Source organism: Pipra filicauda, unplaced genomic scaffold (genome assembly GCF_003945595.2).
Source record: "Pipra filicauda isolate LSUMZ 115617 unplaced genomic scaffold, ASM394559v2 scaffold48_size3843733_pilon, whole genome shotgun sequence".
Taxonomy (NCBI): domain Eukaryota; kingdom Metazoa; phylum Chordata; class Aves; order Passeriformes; family Pipridae; genus Pipra; species Pipra filicauda.
In genome coordinates this window covers 726,753-743,716 of record NW_024104631.1, presented here as the reverse complement: position 1 = coordinate 743,716, position 16,964 = coordinate 726,753, and the positions used below count along the sequence as shown (strand labels likewise).

The window sequence follows — 16,964 nt, the reverse complement described above, 5'->3', positions numbered from 1 at the left end:
GCTCTGTTATTCTTGCCAAGCCCCAGATCAAGACCACAGAAGAGGGTTCAGGCACAGCTCAAAGAGGCAATTAGTGAAAAGGAGTCACCCTATTCTAGAGAAATCTTTATTGTGTAATGGCCCCTATCCTGCCAAGACAACTCCTCTTTAGGGAGAGCAAAACCTGCCACAGAACAAAATGCTGGAAGATTTGTTGTGCCGGATGAAGAAGAGGAAGGGATGATCAGCAGTGAAATCCGGAACGATCTTTGCACTGCAGTTCACCATTATTGCAGCTGTGGCAGCAGCTGCTTCAGTGCCTTCTTCGTTGACTTCCACAAAGGACTTGTGAACCACTTCAGAGAGCACCAGCTCATTGCCAGATGACATTCCCGAGAAGTCTGCCTTCCCCGAGTCAAATGCATCAGGCATTCCCATGCAGCTCAGAATGGGTTTCAGATCATAATCTTCTTCCAGCTTAAATCTGGGTAAAGACACCCTCACCTCTGTAGAGTCCATCATTTCAATACTGATCCAATCTATCAGCTTCTCATACGTAAGTTCTCTTTCCAGCTAAAGAAAAACACCACATTTATTTAGTTACAGTGAGAAGCGAGTCAGTGTGACACAAGCAAAAGAAGTGATTACTGGGTTTGTTTACCTAGCACAGAACATGCATCATTTTTACAGTGGTTTAGAGTGTCTCAAGCCAAAAGTGCAAGTTATACTTCTCACTACAGACTACGGCCTCAGACAAGATCATTCCCATATACTTTTTTGGTAGGGACAATAGGGATTAATCCCTTCCATGTAATGTTTACTTTTACAGAACATGTTAGGATTGTTGGGGTTTTTTTACATTTTGACATAGGGGAAGCAATGGCACAGGAGCTGCTGGCCAAGTCCCAAAGCAACTGAACTCAGATCTTCTGTCTCTTAACCAGTGGTTCCTCCTTCAGGTCAACAGGGAAGGAAAAAGTCTGCTCATAAGGCCCTTCACCATCAGTGACAGAAAACCTTATTAATAAACTTGTCCCGATCACAAAATACTCCAAACTTGTATCCCATCTCCAACAGAGGAGATCCTACCCTCTCCTGTGAGCCTATTGCCAGGTGCTGTGCCATAGACCATCTGCCAGCTGCTCAGAATAGAAGATCTACAGGAGAAGCCGCAGGACTTCCTAAGACACCACCCAAATTCCCCCTCTCCACTTATGATGCTCACCATACCACACCTTCACCAGAACCACAGCTGACCACTGCTCCTGAGGAGGGTCAGATCTTCTTCCAGAGCCTCTGCCTAAGGAGGCAGCACCCAGCTTGAGCAGCAGTGACACCAGGTGGGCTACTCACTCTGGGGGCAGGGAACTGTTGGACATTTCAGCTGGCATTGAGCATCAGCGACAGAATAGCTCTGGAACCAAACTGAGGTCTATGTGCTATACCAGACTTTCTTCCCTGGAAGGATACAGGCTGTCCTTGCATTCAGCTCAACAACTTACTCTTTCCAAGCCCGTGGATCCATCCTGGATTGCATCAGGGAGCAGGATGATCATGCTGAGTTCATTACCGACATAGGGCAGCTCAAGGATTTTGGTCTGCAAGTCTCCAATATAGGTCATGTTAAATCTATCCTTCTTGAACATCATCTGCACAGGCTTGGTCTCATTCTAAAAGTTAAGAGATGTCATCAGTTAGTGCTGAGCTACTGTGCTGCTCTCAAAATACAGAGCAGGCAGCCAGTTATTCGGGTTTTCGAGAATTTGACCAAAGAGAACTAATCACACACCACAGAGTACAGACACAGCACTGTCTTCTGTACATCACTAAGATTCACTGAGATTTAATTCTTAATTACAAAGTTAGAAATCTCGGTGAAGATTCCTCTAAGGAAATATGGCAAATATGTGTCCTTGCCCTTTTTCTCCCTGAAGAACTAGTGACAAGCCCTGAACAGAGCTGCTAAGAAGCAGGGGCTCTGTTCCTCGCTCTAAATGAATAAAGTAATTTCAATATATGTACTCTCATTTGTAGTCCGTGTGGTTCCAAGTACTACAAAAAAGAAGAATTAAAATATTTTAAAATTATATTAAAAATACCAAGGAAGTGAGAGCATTATTTTGAATTCTTACAAGTCATAAGCATAGTAAGGAGGGCAGAGATTTTCATTTTCTGCTCTCTCATTCCATTTCCACATGGACCAACAGCTACTATTGTTTCAATCATTATTTTCCTCCTTTTCAGTCTCATTGTGTCAGTAGGTAGTATGGGGTGAGCAGTAACATTCCCTGTTGAAAAAGTGGTATTAACCATATCAAACAGTCTTGGCTATTTTTCACCACTGGGGGAGGGACACTTCCAAGTCAGCCAGGAGGGTTTCTGTTCTGCATAATGCTTCTTTGAAGGAGGTGAGTTAAGGAAGGCATGTTAGCAGTTCTTGTTCCTGACACCGGAGGCCAACCCAGAGGTGCAGGGGATCCTGAGGGGCAGCCATGGCCTGTTCATGACAGTAGCCAAGTCTTCCTCACTAGCCCTGATCTGCTTCTAAAAGCAAGACAGTATAACACGGAGGTCTTCACAGGAGATTTTTCTCCCATTTCTTTTGGATCAGTTCACTGGTAGAAATGCAGCAAAAAAGCATTGACTGAAGAAGACTTACATCCACAAGTTTTTGCACCTGTCTTTGTGTTCAACTTTCTAATAATTACGTGAAACTTTACAGAAACTCAACAAAGACAGCATCCATAGGAAAGGGAGGGGGCATAAGGAAGTTCATACAGCCTAACCAAGGTCACCCTGCTTGAATGTTTTTTCTTCAGAATGCTATGGGTTCATTTCAGATTAACAGCATATTCCCATCATTTCAGCACATCATACCTTGTTAATCTGAAATGGCCTTTCTGCCGTTCTCTCTTTGTTGAACTGCTTTTCCCAGTTGCCTTTGAAATAGATGGCATTCACCAACACAAGTCTGGTCAGGGAATCAAGAACCCCCTCTGCCAACAGGTTCTGAATTTTACCTTTATGATACAGACAAACAACATTTCAGAGTTGGACACATATCTAATTATTATCCATAGACTATCGACTCTGAACTTAAGACACAAGAGAGAAGAGAATTAGGTACCACACAGAGCAGGAGCTCAACAGTTGGGTTGTTTTAATTCACAACCTCATATCCTGAAATAGCTCTTTACCCAAGCCATGGCCACCAGGAAATACAACAGGGCCCTTTGCAAAGCACTCACCTTCAGTCCTTTCCTCTACCCAGCCATTGATTTGTTTTCTGGAATCCTCCCAAGCGTTCATGAAGTCAGTCGGTTCCAGTCCAGCGTGGTAGGATTTCTGACTCGACTCTAGAAATGACTAACAGGGACATGCCCAACAGATTTCCAGCAAGAGATTTGACTCTCATCCAGACATGCAGGATTCTTAAACACACCAAGAAAATCTGCCTACTTTCCTCCCCCAGCTTCACATAGAACACTTAAAGTTCTGGCTGACATTTATAAGATTTATACAAACTATTTGAACTGGGAATTGTCCCCTGTATGGTTTCAGGTCAAATGGCTTATTTACTGTGCTACAAACCTCTGTGTAACTTCACTGACAAATGAAGTGGCTGCTGTTTTCGTGGGGTTTTCTTCATGGTTCAGTGAGAGAACATATGATTTTCTAAGCTACTCTCTACATAAATTTAATTGTTACACTTCTCAGACTAATGGAAAACTTTTAGTTCAGTTGGGAAATTAATCTTTCATAGACAGGATAAATCATCCCTTCTGTCCGATTTAATATACTTATAGCTTTATTACCCAGAGGCAATGTTTGAGACTAGAGTCCGGGTACTTTTTATCTACTAGACAAATGAAACAATAGCACTCTTCATAAAAGAAACACTGGAAACGACACCCAGAGGAAAAAAAATAGAGCCTTACAAGTTCTTGCACCTAGGGAAGCATTGAAAGAAACATGTGTAACACAGTATCTATTATCCTTATTTAGATCTTCTGATAAGGAAAATCTTAAAAGTCCTCTATTGTTCTCACAATGCTATCTGGATCACTTACCTAGGAGACAAAAACTATAAAATACTGCCCATGCTGAAGAGCAGTAACAATTCTTTTTTTTGGTCATATCTCCACACAATGAAGGGAAAAGAAATACATCAAACATGTGTCCCACAGCCAAAAGTGTTAGTGGATCACAGAACCCTAGAGGTGGAGAGACTGATGGATTTTACCCTACTTTGCAACTCTCAGGTATCTGAAAGGGGATTCTCCACCAAATTCAGATACCAGGCTCTGGCATCGTCTACTGCATTGCTAGTCCTCAGCTCAGAAAATTTGGAAAGCAGAGCCCAAAGCCTGCCTTTGACCTCCAAACCAAACAGGTAAAAAGTACATTATACTAAGAAACGCCACACATTTCATGGTTACTTACTGGGAGAAACTCAAACGTCTTTTCCCCATAAAGCCGGTTTGCAGTTCTCAGGATGTATTTGGTGTTTGGATCGTTAATTTCAGAGAGAAGGGATTGATACCCATTGTGAGCATCCTCAGCTTTGGTCAGAGAAAGCACCTGCACAAACACATCCTCGATATGCATTCTCAAAACACACCTGCTTCAGCACAATGACTTTGAGTTTTAAAGGACTTCTACGTTAAACACTGTGACTTGAACCCAAAAGATTTTCCTTCCATCAAGCCAAGCACTGGAGGATCACAGAATGCCTGAGGTGGGAAGGGACCTCAAGAAACTGGGGTTACGACAACCTGCCCAAGCAGGGACATCTACAGCCAGCAGCTCAGGACTGTGTCCAGATGGACTTGGAATAACAACAGTACGAAAAAGATAGGATTTTGGAGTAAATTTAATAGATTTAAATGGTAGCAAAACAGGATATTATATTCCTCTTCCACTTTGCAAAAAAGGGCAAACTTCATAACACAAATGACTGACTGCTCATTTCATGCTGTCATTTGCATATGTTAAACATATGCCAAGGAGTATTTGCAAACTGAGCTAGATTTAAAAAAAACCTAAAAACTAAACCATGGTGCAGTTACCACTTTGACATAGATTTCTTTTTTTTATGTGCCTGGATTCATTTTGGAAACATGTGTCATCTCATCTTAAGTTCAAACAAGAAAACAGAAGAAACTATTACACATAGCTAGTTAGTTTATCCAACCAACAAATAAAACCCCAGATACCTCTCAATTAAATTTGGAAAGGAGATCTATCTGTGTGAAAATAATCAAAAAAACCCACCCACAACAAAACCTTGAAACGTTGAAATTTCTACTAAACAAAGACTCCCCTATAAAAGCAATGAAAACAGGTTGTCCTTACACACACACACACACCCTCCCAAAGGAAGATCTCTGCTCTCTCAGACCACGATGACAACCCCAGTTTAGCAGAAGTGCACATCACAGACTGTAAGACACATTTGTTGATCAAATTCAATCCAAGAAGTCTATTGTCACCTACCTTTGTTATCTGGGCTTCGGTGTTACCTTTTGAACCCAGCAAAACCATAGACAAAGCAGAAGAAATACTAAAAGGGGAAAAGAATAGATTCTGACCACTTTTCCTCTCACACAGCTGTCTTAAGAGGTCCAGGGCAAAAGTGGTATTTGCTGCACACAGGCTTGCCATGGTTTCAAACCTGGCAGGTAAAACACAGAACAAGAATGGATCAAATTTATTTGAACACAAAAAAACTGTTTCTCTCTTTCACATTTCCCAGCATAAACTGGCCAGCAAATGTCAGCATTCGGCTGGAAAACTATCGCCTGAATGGAAAACTGATTTGGTGGCACAAGCACCTTAAAACCCCATACAACTCTCTTGAGTTATTTTAGGGATTTACTGTCTGCTTTTGTTTTTCAATCCCATACCTACGTAATATTACATCTTTTGAGATGATCAGGCACAACAGGATTCTGTTCAGAACCCACTGAAAGAAAGCTCTCTTGACCTCACAAAGAAAATAATTTGCCTTTATACAAACAACAGACCAAAAAGCTAGACAATTACAAACTCTTACCTTCTCTAAGTCTGCAGATCTTCAGCTGTACCTTCAGCTTACTCCTACGTGTGCACGCTGTGTTTTAAACAGCTGGGCTGGGAGAAGTCAGCAGAATGACTTTTCCTACAGGATAAAAAACATTGTCACTGGAACATTCTCTTACAAAACCAAGCAAAAAACCACCCCAGTCACATTGAAATACCATATTTTTTTCCCCACATAAACTACATATCCCAATCCTACTTATCAGACTCAGTTAATGGCACTATTTAAAAGAATTCCTTGCCTTCTAACTTGAAATTGGAAGCATGTGTATTGGCAGGTCTGCAGGTTAAAGTCGTTCAGCTTCCCAGGCCCAGCACACCCCACACATCTCACTCCCGCACCTTTCCCCCTGCTTCTTACAGCACAACTGTCCAATTTGCCTGTATCCCTTAAGACCGTTTCAGACTCCTACGTGGAGGCGTTTGCACCAGAACGTGGGGATTTCCAGGACAGTCTTCCTACAGCAATTGCAAAATATCATCGCCGGCTCCCTCCGACAGAGGGATAAACCCCCGGCAGCTTTGCAATCCTCTTCTAGCAAAGAAAAACCACCGCCACCTTCCCGCCCCCAAAGCCAAACCAATACCCGAAAGCGCACTTTGATTTCCTTACAGCAGCCGAGCAAGCCTTTCACCCAAACCAGCCAGCTGACGGCCCCCACCCCACCCTGCCCGAGAACAGCCCCGATTTTGCGCGAAGACGAAACTTTGCCGCATTTCTTCCCGTTACCGCCCCGTTGCCCGAGGACGCCCCGGGGCGGGGGTAGGGGCGGAGACCTGCGGAAGGCTGCGGAGCCCCGGCGCAGCCGAGCTCACTTGCCCGCAGCCCTGCCCGGCCGGCGGGAGCGGCGACAACCGCGGACACACCGCCCGGGTGGGGCGGGGACCCAGGGGCGGGGCAGGGCAGCCACACAGAACCCAGGGGTGCTCTGTCGAGAATCGTTCTCTTCCTACGACAGATTTAAAAACGTATGTATGAGTTAGGGTTGAAAAAAAGGAACGGAGTCCCACAGCGCTCGTGGTTTTTTATTATTTCAGGAACAGGAACTCCAAAACACAAACACAGCCCTGTGTCAAGAAAGGTGTTTCAGCTGTGGCTTTGGCATTATACGGTTCAGCTATGATGTTTAACAAACTATGAATAGGACAAATATATAACGATAGCAAAAACGTTAAAGCTTTGTCATTCAAATATTGCAGAGGCACCATATGCTCTTTTGTTACATTCTTTGTTAAAGGAGTAGAACCAGGAGACAGGTAAACCCAGGAGTCCTGTGGTGATGAAACAAAGGTTCTCACCTCACAAACACCCCATAAGGACATCTGGGACAAAAACATACTTTCATTCCCATTCCTGCCCAAGTCCTTGTCCAGTTAGTAGACAAAAAAAACCAAACATCTAGGCAGGGTGCTCAGGAACACCTGGAACAGGCTGCCAAAGACTCCTTTCAGCTCTAGGGAATGGATCAAGGCACTAAATGGATGAGACTGGAAGAAGAAAGGGGAGTGCAGCTAAAAAGGTGCTCCAGCCTTGTCAGAAGCAAAAGTAACTTCTGCTCTCTCACGCGCTGTCAGTGCCCGACTCGGCCTCATGGACACTAAAAGTCAAGTCGGCCTCATGGACACTAAAAGTCAAGTCAAGGACAGGAGATGCCTTGGCTGAGCAAGTGGGATGTTACTTCTGTCAGCAAGAACCTCCACACAGGTGCACAGAGAGAGAGGTGTTTTACATGGCACTTGCTGTGGAGCTCCAAGCAGCTCTGTTATTCTTGCCAAGCCCCAGATCAAGACCACAGAAGAGGGTTCAGGCACAGCTCAAAGAGGCAATTAGTGCAAAAGGAGTCACCCTTTTCTAGAGAAATCTTTATTGTGTAATGGCCCCTATCCTGCCAAGACAACTCATCTTCAGGGAGAGCAAAACCTGCCACAGAACAAAATGCTGGAAGATTTGTTGTGCCGGATGAAGAAGAGGAAGGGATGATCAGCAGTGAAATCTGGAACGATCATTGCACAGCGCATCATCATTATTGCAGCTGTGGCAGCAGCTGCTTCAGTGCCTTCTTCGTTGACTTCCACAAAGGACTTGTGAACCACTTCAGAGAGCACCAGCTCATTGCCAGATGACATTCCCGAGAAGTCTGCCTTCCCCAAGTCAAATGCATCAGGCATTCCCATGCAGCTCAGAATGGGTTTCAGATCATAATTTTCTTCCAGCTTAAATCTGGGTAAAGACACCCTCACCTCTGTAGAGTCCATCATTTCAGGATTGATCCAATCTATCAGCTTCTCATATGTAAGTTCTCTTTCCAGCTAAAGAAAAACACCACATTTATTTAGTTACAGTGAGAAGCGAGTCAGTGTGACACAAGCAAAAGAAGTGATTACTGGGTTTGTTTACCTAGCACAGAACATGCATCTTTTTTACAGTGGTTTAGAGTGTCTCAAGCCAAAAGTGCAAGTTATACTTCTCACTACAGACTACGGCCTCAGACAAGATCATTCCCATATGCTTTTTTGGTAGGGACAATAGGGATTAATCCCTTCCATGTAATGTTTACTTTTACAGAACATGTTAGGATTGTTGGGGTTTTTTTACATTTTGACATAGGGGAAGCAATGGCACAGGAGCTGCTGGCCAAGTCCCAAAGCAACTGAACTCAGATCTTCTGTCTCTTAACCAGTGGTTCCTCCTTCAGGTCAACAGGGAAGGAAAAAGTCTGCTCATAAGGCCCTTCGCCATCAGTGACAGAAAACCTTATTAATAAACTTGTCCAGATCACAAAATACTCCAAACTTGTATCCCATCTCCAACAGAGGAGATCCTACCCTCTCCTGTGAGCCTATTGCCAGGTGCTGTGCCATAGACCATCTGCCAGCTGCTCAGAATAGAAGATCTACAGGAGAAGCCGCAGGACTTCCTAAGACACCACCCAAATTCCCCCTCTCCACTTATGATGCTCACCATACCACACCTTCACCAGAACCACAGCTGACCACTGCTCCTGAGGAGGGTCAGATCTTCTTCCAGAGCCTCTGCCTAAGGAGGCAGCACCCAGCTTGAGCAGCAGTGACACCAGGTGGGCTACTCACTCTGGGGGCAGGGAACTGTTGGACATTTCAGCTGGCATTGAGCATCAGCGACAGAATAGCTCTGGAACTAAACTGAGGTCTATGTGCTATACCAGACTTTCTTCCCTGGAAGGATACAGGCTGTCCTTGCATTCAGCTCAACAACTTACTCTTTCCAAGCCCGTGGATCCATCCTGGATTGCATCAGGGAGCAGGATGATCATGCTGAGTTCATTACCGACATAGGGCAGCTCAAGGATTTTGGTCTGCAAGTCTCCAATATAGGTCATGTTAAATCTATCCTTCTTGAACATCATCTGCACAGGCTTGGTCTCATTCTAAAAGTTAAGAGATGTCATCAGTTAGTGCTGAGCTACTGTGCTGCTCTCAAAATACAGAGCAGGCAGCCAGTTATTCGGGTTTTCGAGAATTTGACCAAAGAGAACTAATCACACACCACAGAGTACAGACACAGCACTGTCTTCTGTACATCACTAAGATTCACTGAGATTTAATTCTTAATTACAAAGTTAGAAATCTCGGTGAAGATTCCTCTAAGGAAATACGGCAAATATGTGTCCTTGCCCTTTTCCTCCCTGAAGAACTAGTGACAAGCCCTGAACAGAGCTGCTAAGAAGCAGGGGCTCTGTTCCTCGCTCTAAATGAATAAAAGTAATTTCAATATATGGACTTTCATTTGTAGTCCGTGTGGTTCCAAGTACTACAAAAAAGAAGAATTAAAATACTTTAAAATTATACTAAAAATACCAAGGAAGTGAGAGCATTATTTTGAATTCTTACAAGTCATAAGCATAGTAAGGAGGGCAGAGATTTTCATTTTCTGCTCTCTCATTCCAGTTCCACATGGACCACAACAGCATACGATTGTTTGTCAAATCATTTTTCCTCTTTCGTCTCATTGTGTCAAGTAGTAGTATGGGGTGAGCGTAACATTCCCTGTTAAAAAGTGTATTAACCATTTCAAACAGTCTTGGCTAGTTTTTCACCACTGGGGGAGGACCTTTCCAGTCAGTCAGGAGGGTTTCTGTTATTGCATATGCTTCTTTGAAGGAGGTGAGTTAAGGAAGGCATGTTAGCAGTTCTTGTTCCTGACACCGGAGGCCAACCCAGAGGTGCAGGGGATCCTGAGGGGCAGCCATGGCCTGTTCATGACAGTAGCCAAGCCTTCCTCACTAGCCCTGATCTGCTTCTAAAAGCAAGACAGTATAACACGGAGGTCTTCACAGGACATTTTTCTCCCATTTCTTTTGGATCACTTCACTGATAGAAATGCAGCAAAAAACCACTGAGTGAAGAAGACTTAGATATACAAATTTCTGGAGGAGTATAAGTGCTCTTTTCTGCCTAAAACTTAAAGAAAAAATATTTTTCTGATCAACTCCAGTTTTAGGCTGAAATAAGCAAGTTCACTAATTCTGTGAAATTGTTCATGACACTGAAATAACCTGACAACATTGCTCAAGTGTTCTCTCCTCATCAGTTCTAAGTCCTGTCATTATGTAGAGGGATAACTTTCTCAAACAAAGAAGGGTTAAAGGAAAAAAGGAGAGAGAGAATGAAAGAAATACTTGTTAGATTAAACTTTCTAGTAATTACGTGAAACTTTACAGAAACTCAACAAAGACAGCATCCATAGGAAAGGGAGGGGGCATAAGGAAGTTCATACAGCCTAACCAAGGTCACCCTGCTTGAATGTTTTTTCTTCAGAATGCTATGGGTTCATTTCAGATTAACAGCATATTCCCATCATTTCAGCACATCATACCTTGTTAATCTGAAATGGCCTTTCTGCCGTTCTCTCTTTGTTGAACTGCTTTTCCCAGTTGCCTTTGAAATAGATGGCATTCACCAACACAAGTCTGGTCAGGGAATCAAGAACCCCCTCCGCCAACAGGTTCTGAATTTTACCTTTATGATACAAACAAACAACATTTCAGAGTTGGACACATATCTAATTATTATCCAGTAGACTATCGACTCTGCAATTAAGACACAAGAGAGAAGAGAATTAGGTACCACACAGAGCAGGAGCTCAACAGTTGGGTTGTTTTAATTCACAACCTCATATCCTGAAATAGCTCTTTACCCAAGCCATGGCCACCAGGAAATACAACAGGGCCCTTTGCAAAGCACTCACCTTCAGTCCTTTCCTCTACCCAGCCATTGATTCGTTTTCTGGAATCCTCCCAAGCGTTCATGAAGTCAGTCGGTTCCAGTCCAGCGTGGTAGGATTTCTGACTCGACTCTAGAAATGACTAACAGGGACATGCCCAACAGATTTCCAGCAAGAGATTTGACTCTCATTCAGACATGCAGGATTCTTAAACACACCAAGAAAATCTGCCTACTTTCCTCCCCCAGCTTCACATAGAACACTTAAAGTTCTGGCTGACATTTATAAGGTTTATACAAACTATTTGAACTAGGAATCGTCCCCTGTATGGTTTTAAGTCAAATGGTTTATTTACTGTACTACAAACCTCTATGTAAATTCACTGACAAATTAAGTGGCTGCTGTTTTTTGTTGGTTTTACTTTATGCTTCAGTGAGATAAAATATGATTTGTTTGTAAGACTTCTGCTAAGAGATACATCATCCTTTTGTCCCACAGTCAAAAATATAAATGGATCACAAAACTCACACAGTGGAGAGACTGATGGATTTTACCCTATTTTGCAACATTCAGGGTATCTGAAAAGAAATTCTCCACCAAATTCAGATACCAGGCGCTGGCATCATCTACTGCATTGCTAGTCCTCAGCTCAGAAAATTTGGAAAGCAGAGCCCAAAGCCTGCCTTTGACCTCCAAACCAAACACGTAGCAAGTACATTATACTAAGAAACGCCACACATTTCATGGTTACTTACTGAGAGAAACTCAAACGTCTTTTCCCCATAAAGCCGGTTTGCAGTTCTCAGGATGTATTTGGTGTTTGGATCGTTAATTTCAGAGAGAAGGGATTGATACCCATTGTGAGCATCCTCAGCTTTGTTCAGAGAAAGCACCTGCAAAAAGACAACATCTTCAGTGGTTGCACAAGTAATTAATTAAGGAGCAGAAGAGTCAGCAGTATTGAGTTTTCTTCCCTCGGGTCAAGCACTGGAGGATCACAGAATGGCTGAGGTGGGAAGGGATCTCTGGAGATCAGAGTATGACTCCCTGCCAACCCAGAAAACCTATAGCCAGCGGCCCAGGACTGTGTCCAGATGGACTCTGAATAACTCCAATATGGCAAAAATATGATTTTGGAGAAATTTTTATAGATTTAAATAGTAACAATATAGGAGGTTACACTCCTCTTCCACTTTGCAAAAGAGGCAAACATCATAACACAAATGATTGATGTTTATTTCATACTGCCAATTCATTAGTAAAACATATACCATGGGGTATTTGCCAACTGAGCAAGTTTAAAAAGAAAAAGTAAACGAAGGTGCAGGTACCACTTTGACATGTAGACAGCGTAGATTTTTTAAATTTTTTTTTTTTATGTGCCTGGCTACATTTTGAAAATACATATCATCTGACAATAAGAGCAAACAAGAAAGCAGAAGGCAGTATTACACATAGCTAGAGATTCATGGAACCAACAAAAAAAATCCAAAAAAGAAACCAGGTACTTTTTAAATACATATGGAAAGATCTGTCTCAAAAAAAAATCAAAAAACCCGCACACACAACAAAACCCCGAAACCCAACAAAACTCTCTTAATTTCATACTGAAAGAAGCTCCCCCTAATGAAACCTGTTCTGCTTACACACACACCCCCCAAAGGAAGAGTTCTGTTCTTACAGAGTAGAGTGACAACCCTAGCTAAGAAGAAGTACACATCGCAGACTATAAGACATGTCTGTTCCTCATATGCTCCCATCGCATTCAATCCACTAAGTCTATTTTCACCTACCTTTGTTATCTGGGCTTCGGTGTTACCTTTTGAACCCAGCAAAATCATAGACAAAGCAGAAGAAATACTAAAGGGGGAAAAGAATAGATTCTGACCACTTTTCTTCTCACACAGCTTTCTTAAGAGGTCCAGGGCAAAAGTGGTATTTGCTGCACACAGGCTTGCCATGGTTTCAAACCTGGCAGGTAAAACACAGAACAAGAATGGATCAAATTTATTGGAACACAAAAAAACTGGTTCTCTCTTTCACATTTCCCAGCATAAACAAGCCAGCAAATGTCAGCATTCGGCTGGAAAACTATCGCCTGAATGGAAAACTGATTTGGTGGCACAAGCACCTTAAACCCCATACAACTCTCTTGAGTTATTTTAGGGATTTACTGTCTGCTTTTGTATTTCAATCCCATACCTATGTAATATTACATCTTTTGAGATGATCAGGCACAACAGGATTCTGTTCAGAACTCACTGAAAGAAAGCTCTCTTATCTCACAAAGAAAATAATTTGCCTTTATACAAACACCAGACCAAAAAGTGAGACATCACAACGGCCAAATTACAAACTCTTACCTTCTCTAAGTCTATAGATCTTCAGCTGTACCTTCAGCTTACTCCTGCGTGTGCATGCTGTGTTTTAAACAGCTGGGCTGGGAGAAGTCAGCAGAATGACTTGTCCTACAAGATAAAAAAGGAAAGAAAAAAAAAAACTAATTTCATCAGCATGACAGATTACAGCAATTTCCTACTGTAGCATAAAGAAAAAATCAAAGTCCATTTCAGTTCCATTTTATTGCCTACAACACGGAAACACACACAAGAAAAAACTTGGTGCTTGTCATCCTCATCTCTAAAGGTAGTTAACTTCAGATTAAACCACACACCTATAAAAAGAGCAATAAATACTAGAACGCTGAGTTAACCACATGATCATGATCTTAATCATGAATCATAAGATAGCAGCTGGTAGTAAATGTCTCCATGTTTTGTTCTTCCCTTAAGGCAGGGCCTACTGTTTATACGTTGCCAAAAAATACAAAGCCAACACCTTATTCATACTACTGATTCATTATCTCAGATAACTAGGTGAAAAGTGCAAGTTTCTGCATGCATGGTTTTCCACCCAAGAAAATTTCTTGCTAGGAGCTTCACTATAAGCAGTAGCAATTTTCTCCTGTTTCTCTTCTCCCATAACTGAAAAAAACGCTAACCAAACAAAAAAACCAAGCAAGCTTAGAGGGAAAGAATCCTCCAATTGTGTCTGAAACATGTAACTTAAGTACTTTATAGCGTAAGTAGGAGACATATAGTGTTCACCTTAGCTACAGTGAAAACCGGAAGTTTCCTAATATCCCAATACCTGCAGATTGCTAGCAATAAAGTCTTTTGACCTCCAGGTCAAAGCACACAGGAGTAGTGACAGCAGCAAGCACTTATTTCCTAGAAAGTTTCTGCAGGGCTTCCATGACAAGCAAGAATTTACGACGAAAGGATGCAACTCACACTATTTGCCTGCTTCAAAACCAGCGCATTTAACCAAATTATAAATAATATTGCAATAGCTGGGACACACGATTAGGAGTTATATCTGTGCAGTTAACTATGCTTTCTCTGCAGCTCAGGAATACTAACGCAACTACGGACATCCCTCCTATCAGAGGAGTTTTGGAGACAACACACAGTGACTGCACTTTAAGGAACTTATGATATAAGTACATATTTGTCAATCAATTGTAAACTGTTTGCGGCAAACCCCTCGGTGATCAGAAGGTTTGCTGACAGCAACTCATTTCTCACTCTAGTCTCCCCGTGGGTTCTGCAGGTCAGCAGTAAGGCACTCGTGCTGATGCTCGTTTCTGCATGCCTGGACCCTGTGTGTTCCTACCAGTATGAATTTGAAGCATTTGTCTCAGCAATCAACACCTATGCTTTAGAACAGTCTTTATGGACCAAAAAGCTGTATCTAGGTGATTCAAAGAAACCTCTGCCAATCTGAAAAGCACCTTTATTACGGCCGGGGAATGCAAAGGGGCAGGTGTTCTCCCCAGTGCACTCCGCCGAACCAAGGAATAACATAGCCTTTTATACAGTTTGAAAGTAGCAAGCTCAAAATTATCTTTACACACACTCTTTTTGCAGTCTTTCTTATCTAAACAGACATCTAGTTTTACCTCCTATTCTTACCATTATGGAGTAGTTACGTAAAGTTTTATCACTTCAAACAGTTACAGGTTAATACGCATACACTCCTTTGCAGTTTGTTTTATCTAAATAGACACTTAGTTTTACCTCCTATTCTTACCATTATAGAGTAGTTACGTAAAGTTTTATCACTTCAAGCAGTGTCAGGTTCCCCACCCCTCTCTACGTGCTAAAAAGCCTTCCCCATTCTCTAAGCTTTTTATCTCAATTGCCCACAGTTCGGTCAGAGACTTTTAAGCAGTTTTACATTTTGCAAAGTCACACCTTCATAGCTAAATATCTAATATTTTATTTCATTCTCTATTTCATAGGTTAGACAGCACACGCTGCAATGCGGGGCCATGGGGGAACCCGGTCGGAGCAGGGTGCAGCTCTTCTCCAGCCTGCAGCCCAAGAGATATTTTCCCACGAAGACTGTGACGTGGATCACCTCCAGTGTACAAGGACCTTCCCCACCTTCTGTCAGCTGCCTCAGAGGAGCCACAAGACTACTTTTTCAAACACAGAGAAAACTGCGTTTGCGGTACGGACGCCCCTTTTCCCACCCTCTGAACCAAAGCAAGCTTCCTTGAGAAACAGGGCTTCATTTTAGGATTTGGAGAGTTGGGAGCGATGTTAGAACATCTGCAGGGTAAGACCGCTGACAGTTCCTGGTAATGGCTCTTCCCAACACACCTGTCCAGGGGCAGGCGGTGGGATGCGTGGGAGGACACAGCCCAAACCCGCCAGCTCTTGGCCCCTGTGCCTCAACCGGAGTGGAGGGGGGCAGGGAGGAGCCTGACAGTGACCCAGCAAGCTGAGGCACAAGAAGCCTAGGGTTTGGCACTCCCTAGGGCGAAGAGTTCTTCCTCCGCCCCCGCCCCGGGTTTGGCACCGCAGGGCGGACGTTTCAGCTCGGCATCGCCGCGGCGCCCCCGTCGCTCCCACACAGACAAGAAGCGCTCCCGGCGCTCCGCCGCGGCTCCAGCTGGCAAGAAGCAGCGGTGTGTAGGGAACGTCCCGAAAAAGAAAAAAGAAAACCACAAGGAAAGCAATGCCATACAGCACTACTTGTTGTTTTTTTTTTTTTTTTAAGAAAAAAAAGGGGAGGGGGAAAGGGGAAAGTGGGGGAAGAAAAAAAAAAAGGAAGACAAAAACCCTAAACCCAACAAACACAAGCGCAAGCTTCCCGCAGAAAACCTTCCGGACAACGGAGCCGCCGCACTCACCCCGCCGGCCTCCGCGCTCCCCTTTTCCCGGAAGCAGAGCCGAGCAGAGGGAACGGAGCGCGGCCCCTCCCGGGATTCAGCCGGCGGCAGCGACACTCCCCCCTTGGCCGCGCCAACAGCGCGGTGCGCAGCCCCTCCCGACAAAATGGCGGCTGTACCCCGCGTCGGCGTGCCCTGAGAGCCGCCCCGCTCCGAGCCTTTGCAGCCAGTGATTTTCCATCTCTGCCTCCCTCTCGTGGCAGAGCGTACAGAAAACACCCCCAGTCTGTGAATGGTTTATTATTATTATTGTTATTTATTTGTGAAGCAGGGGTGGTTCTGAGCAAAAGTCAGCTATTGCTGTAGCCAGAGACCGTACAGGCTTAACCCTTCCTTGCATTTCTGAGGTCTGAGTGAGGCAAATAGCCCTTATAGAGGTGTGGGGTTTTTTATTTTATTTTAATTTATTTTAATTTATTTTTTATTTTATTTTTTATTTTTTATTTTATTTTTTATTTTATT

The 16,964-nt window shown here is 43.3% G+C and overlaps 2 protein-coding genes across 4 annotated transcripts; both read right to left on the bottom strand.

Moving 5' to 3' along the window:
* Window positions 1-76: 76 nt before the first annotated feature.
* Window positions 77-7,666, bottom strand: LOC113991482 (serpin B6-like). Of its 2 annotated transcripts, XM_039386537.1 has the most exons (8): window positions 6,422-7,666; window positions 6,035-6,139; window positions 5,476-5,653; window positions 4,423-4,560; window positions 3,228-3,345; window positions 2,857-2,999; window positions 1,482-1,649; window positions 77-552 (listed from the first exon to the last, which is right to left on the bottom strand). In XM_039386537.1, exons 3-8 carry the CDS (start codon window positions 5,641-5,643, stop codon window positions 148-150), a joined length of 1,140 nt encoding a protein of 379 aa, XP_039242471.1. In that variant the 5' UTR covers window positions 5,644-5,653; window positions 6,035-6,139; window positions 6,422-7,666; the 3' UTR covers window positions 77-147. The 2 variants fall into 2 exon arrangements, with proteins under 2 accessions (XP_039242471.1, XP_039242472.1); XM_039386538.1 differs by lacking the exons at window positions 5,476-5,653; window positions 6,035-6,139; window positions 6,422-7,666 and having other exon boundaries at window positions 3,228-3,335; window positions 4,423-4,503.
* A 221-nt stretch (window positions 7,667-7,887) lies between these two features.
* On the bottom strand, window positions 7,888-16,570 carry LOC113991484 (serpin B6-like). 2 transcript variants are annotated; one of them, XM_027727869.2, is made up of 8 exons: window positions 16,464-16,570; window positions 13,627-13,731; window positions 13,057-13,234; window positions 12,019-12,156; window positions 11,288-11,405; window positions 10,916-11,058; window positions 9,300-9,467; window positions 7,888-8,370 (listed from the first exon to the last, which is right to left on the bottom strand). In XM_027727869.2, exons 3-8 carry the CDS (start codon window positions 13,222-13,224, stop codon window positions 7,966-7,968), a joined length of 1,140 nt encoding a protein of 379 aa, XP_027583670.2. In that variant the 5' UTR covers window positions 13,225-13,234; window positions 13,627-13,731; window positions 16,464-16,570; the 3' UTR covers window positions 7,888-7,965. The 2 variants fall into 2 exon arrangements, with proteins under 2 accessions (XP_027583670.2, XP_027583672.1); XM_027727871.2 differs by lacking the exons at window positions 13,057-13,234; window positions 13,627-13,731; window positions 16,464-16,570 and having other exon boundaries at window positions 7,909-8,370; window positions 11,288-11,395; window positions 12,019-12,103.
* Between the last annotated feature and the right edge of the window lie 394 nt (window positions 16,571-16,964).

Coding starts and splice junctions, on each gene's coding strand:
- LOC113991482 (XM_039386537.1), bottom strand. CDS start 5,643: ATGGCAAGCCTGTGTGCAGCAAATACCACTTTTGCCCTGGACCTCTTA. Junction 3,000..3,227: donor GGTAGAGGAAAGGACTGAAG/GTGAGTGCTTTG, acceptor TGTATCATAAAG/GTAAAATTCAGAACCTGTTG. Junction 1,650..2,856: donor GGCCATTTCAGATTAACAAG/GTATGATGTGCT, acceptor CTTAACTTTTAG/AATGAGACCAAGCCTGTGCA.
- LOC113991484 (XM_027727869.2), bottom strand. CDS start 13,224: ATGGCAAGCCTGTGTGCAGCAAATACCACTTTTGCCCTGGACCTCTTA. Junction 11,406..12,018: donor AGACGTTTGAGTTTCTCTCA/GTAAGTAACCAT, acceptor TGTCCCTGTTAG/TCATTTCTAGAGTCGAGTCA. Junction 8,371..9,299: donor GATCCACGGGCTTGGAAAGA/GTAAGTTGTTGA, acceptor GTTTTTCTTTAG/CTGGAAAGAGAACTTACATA.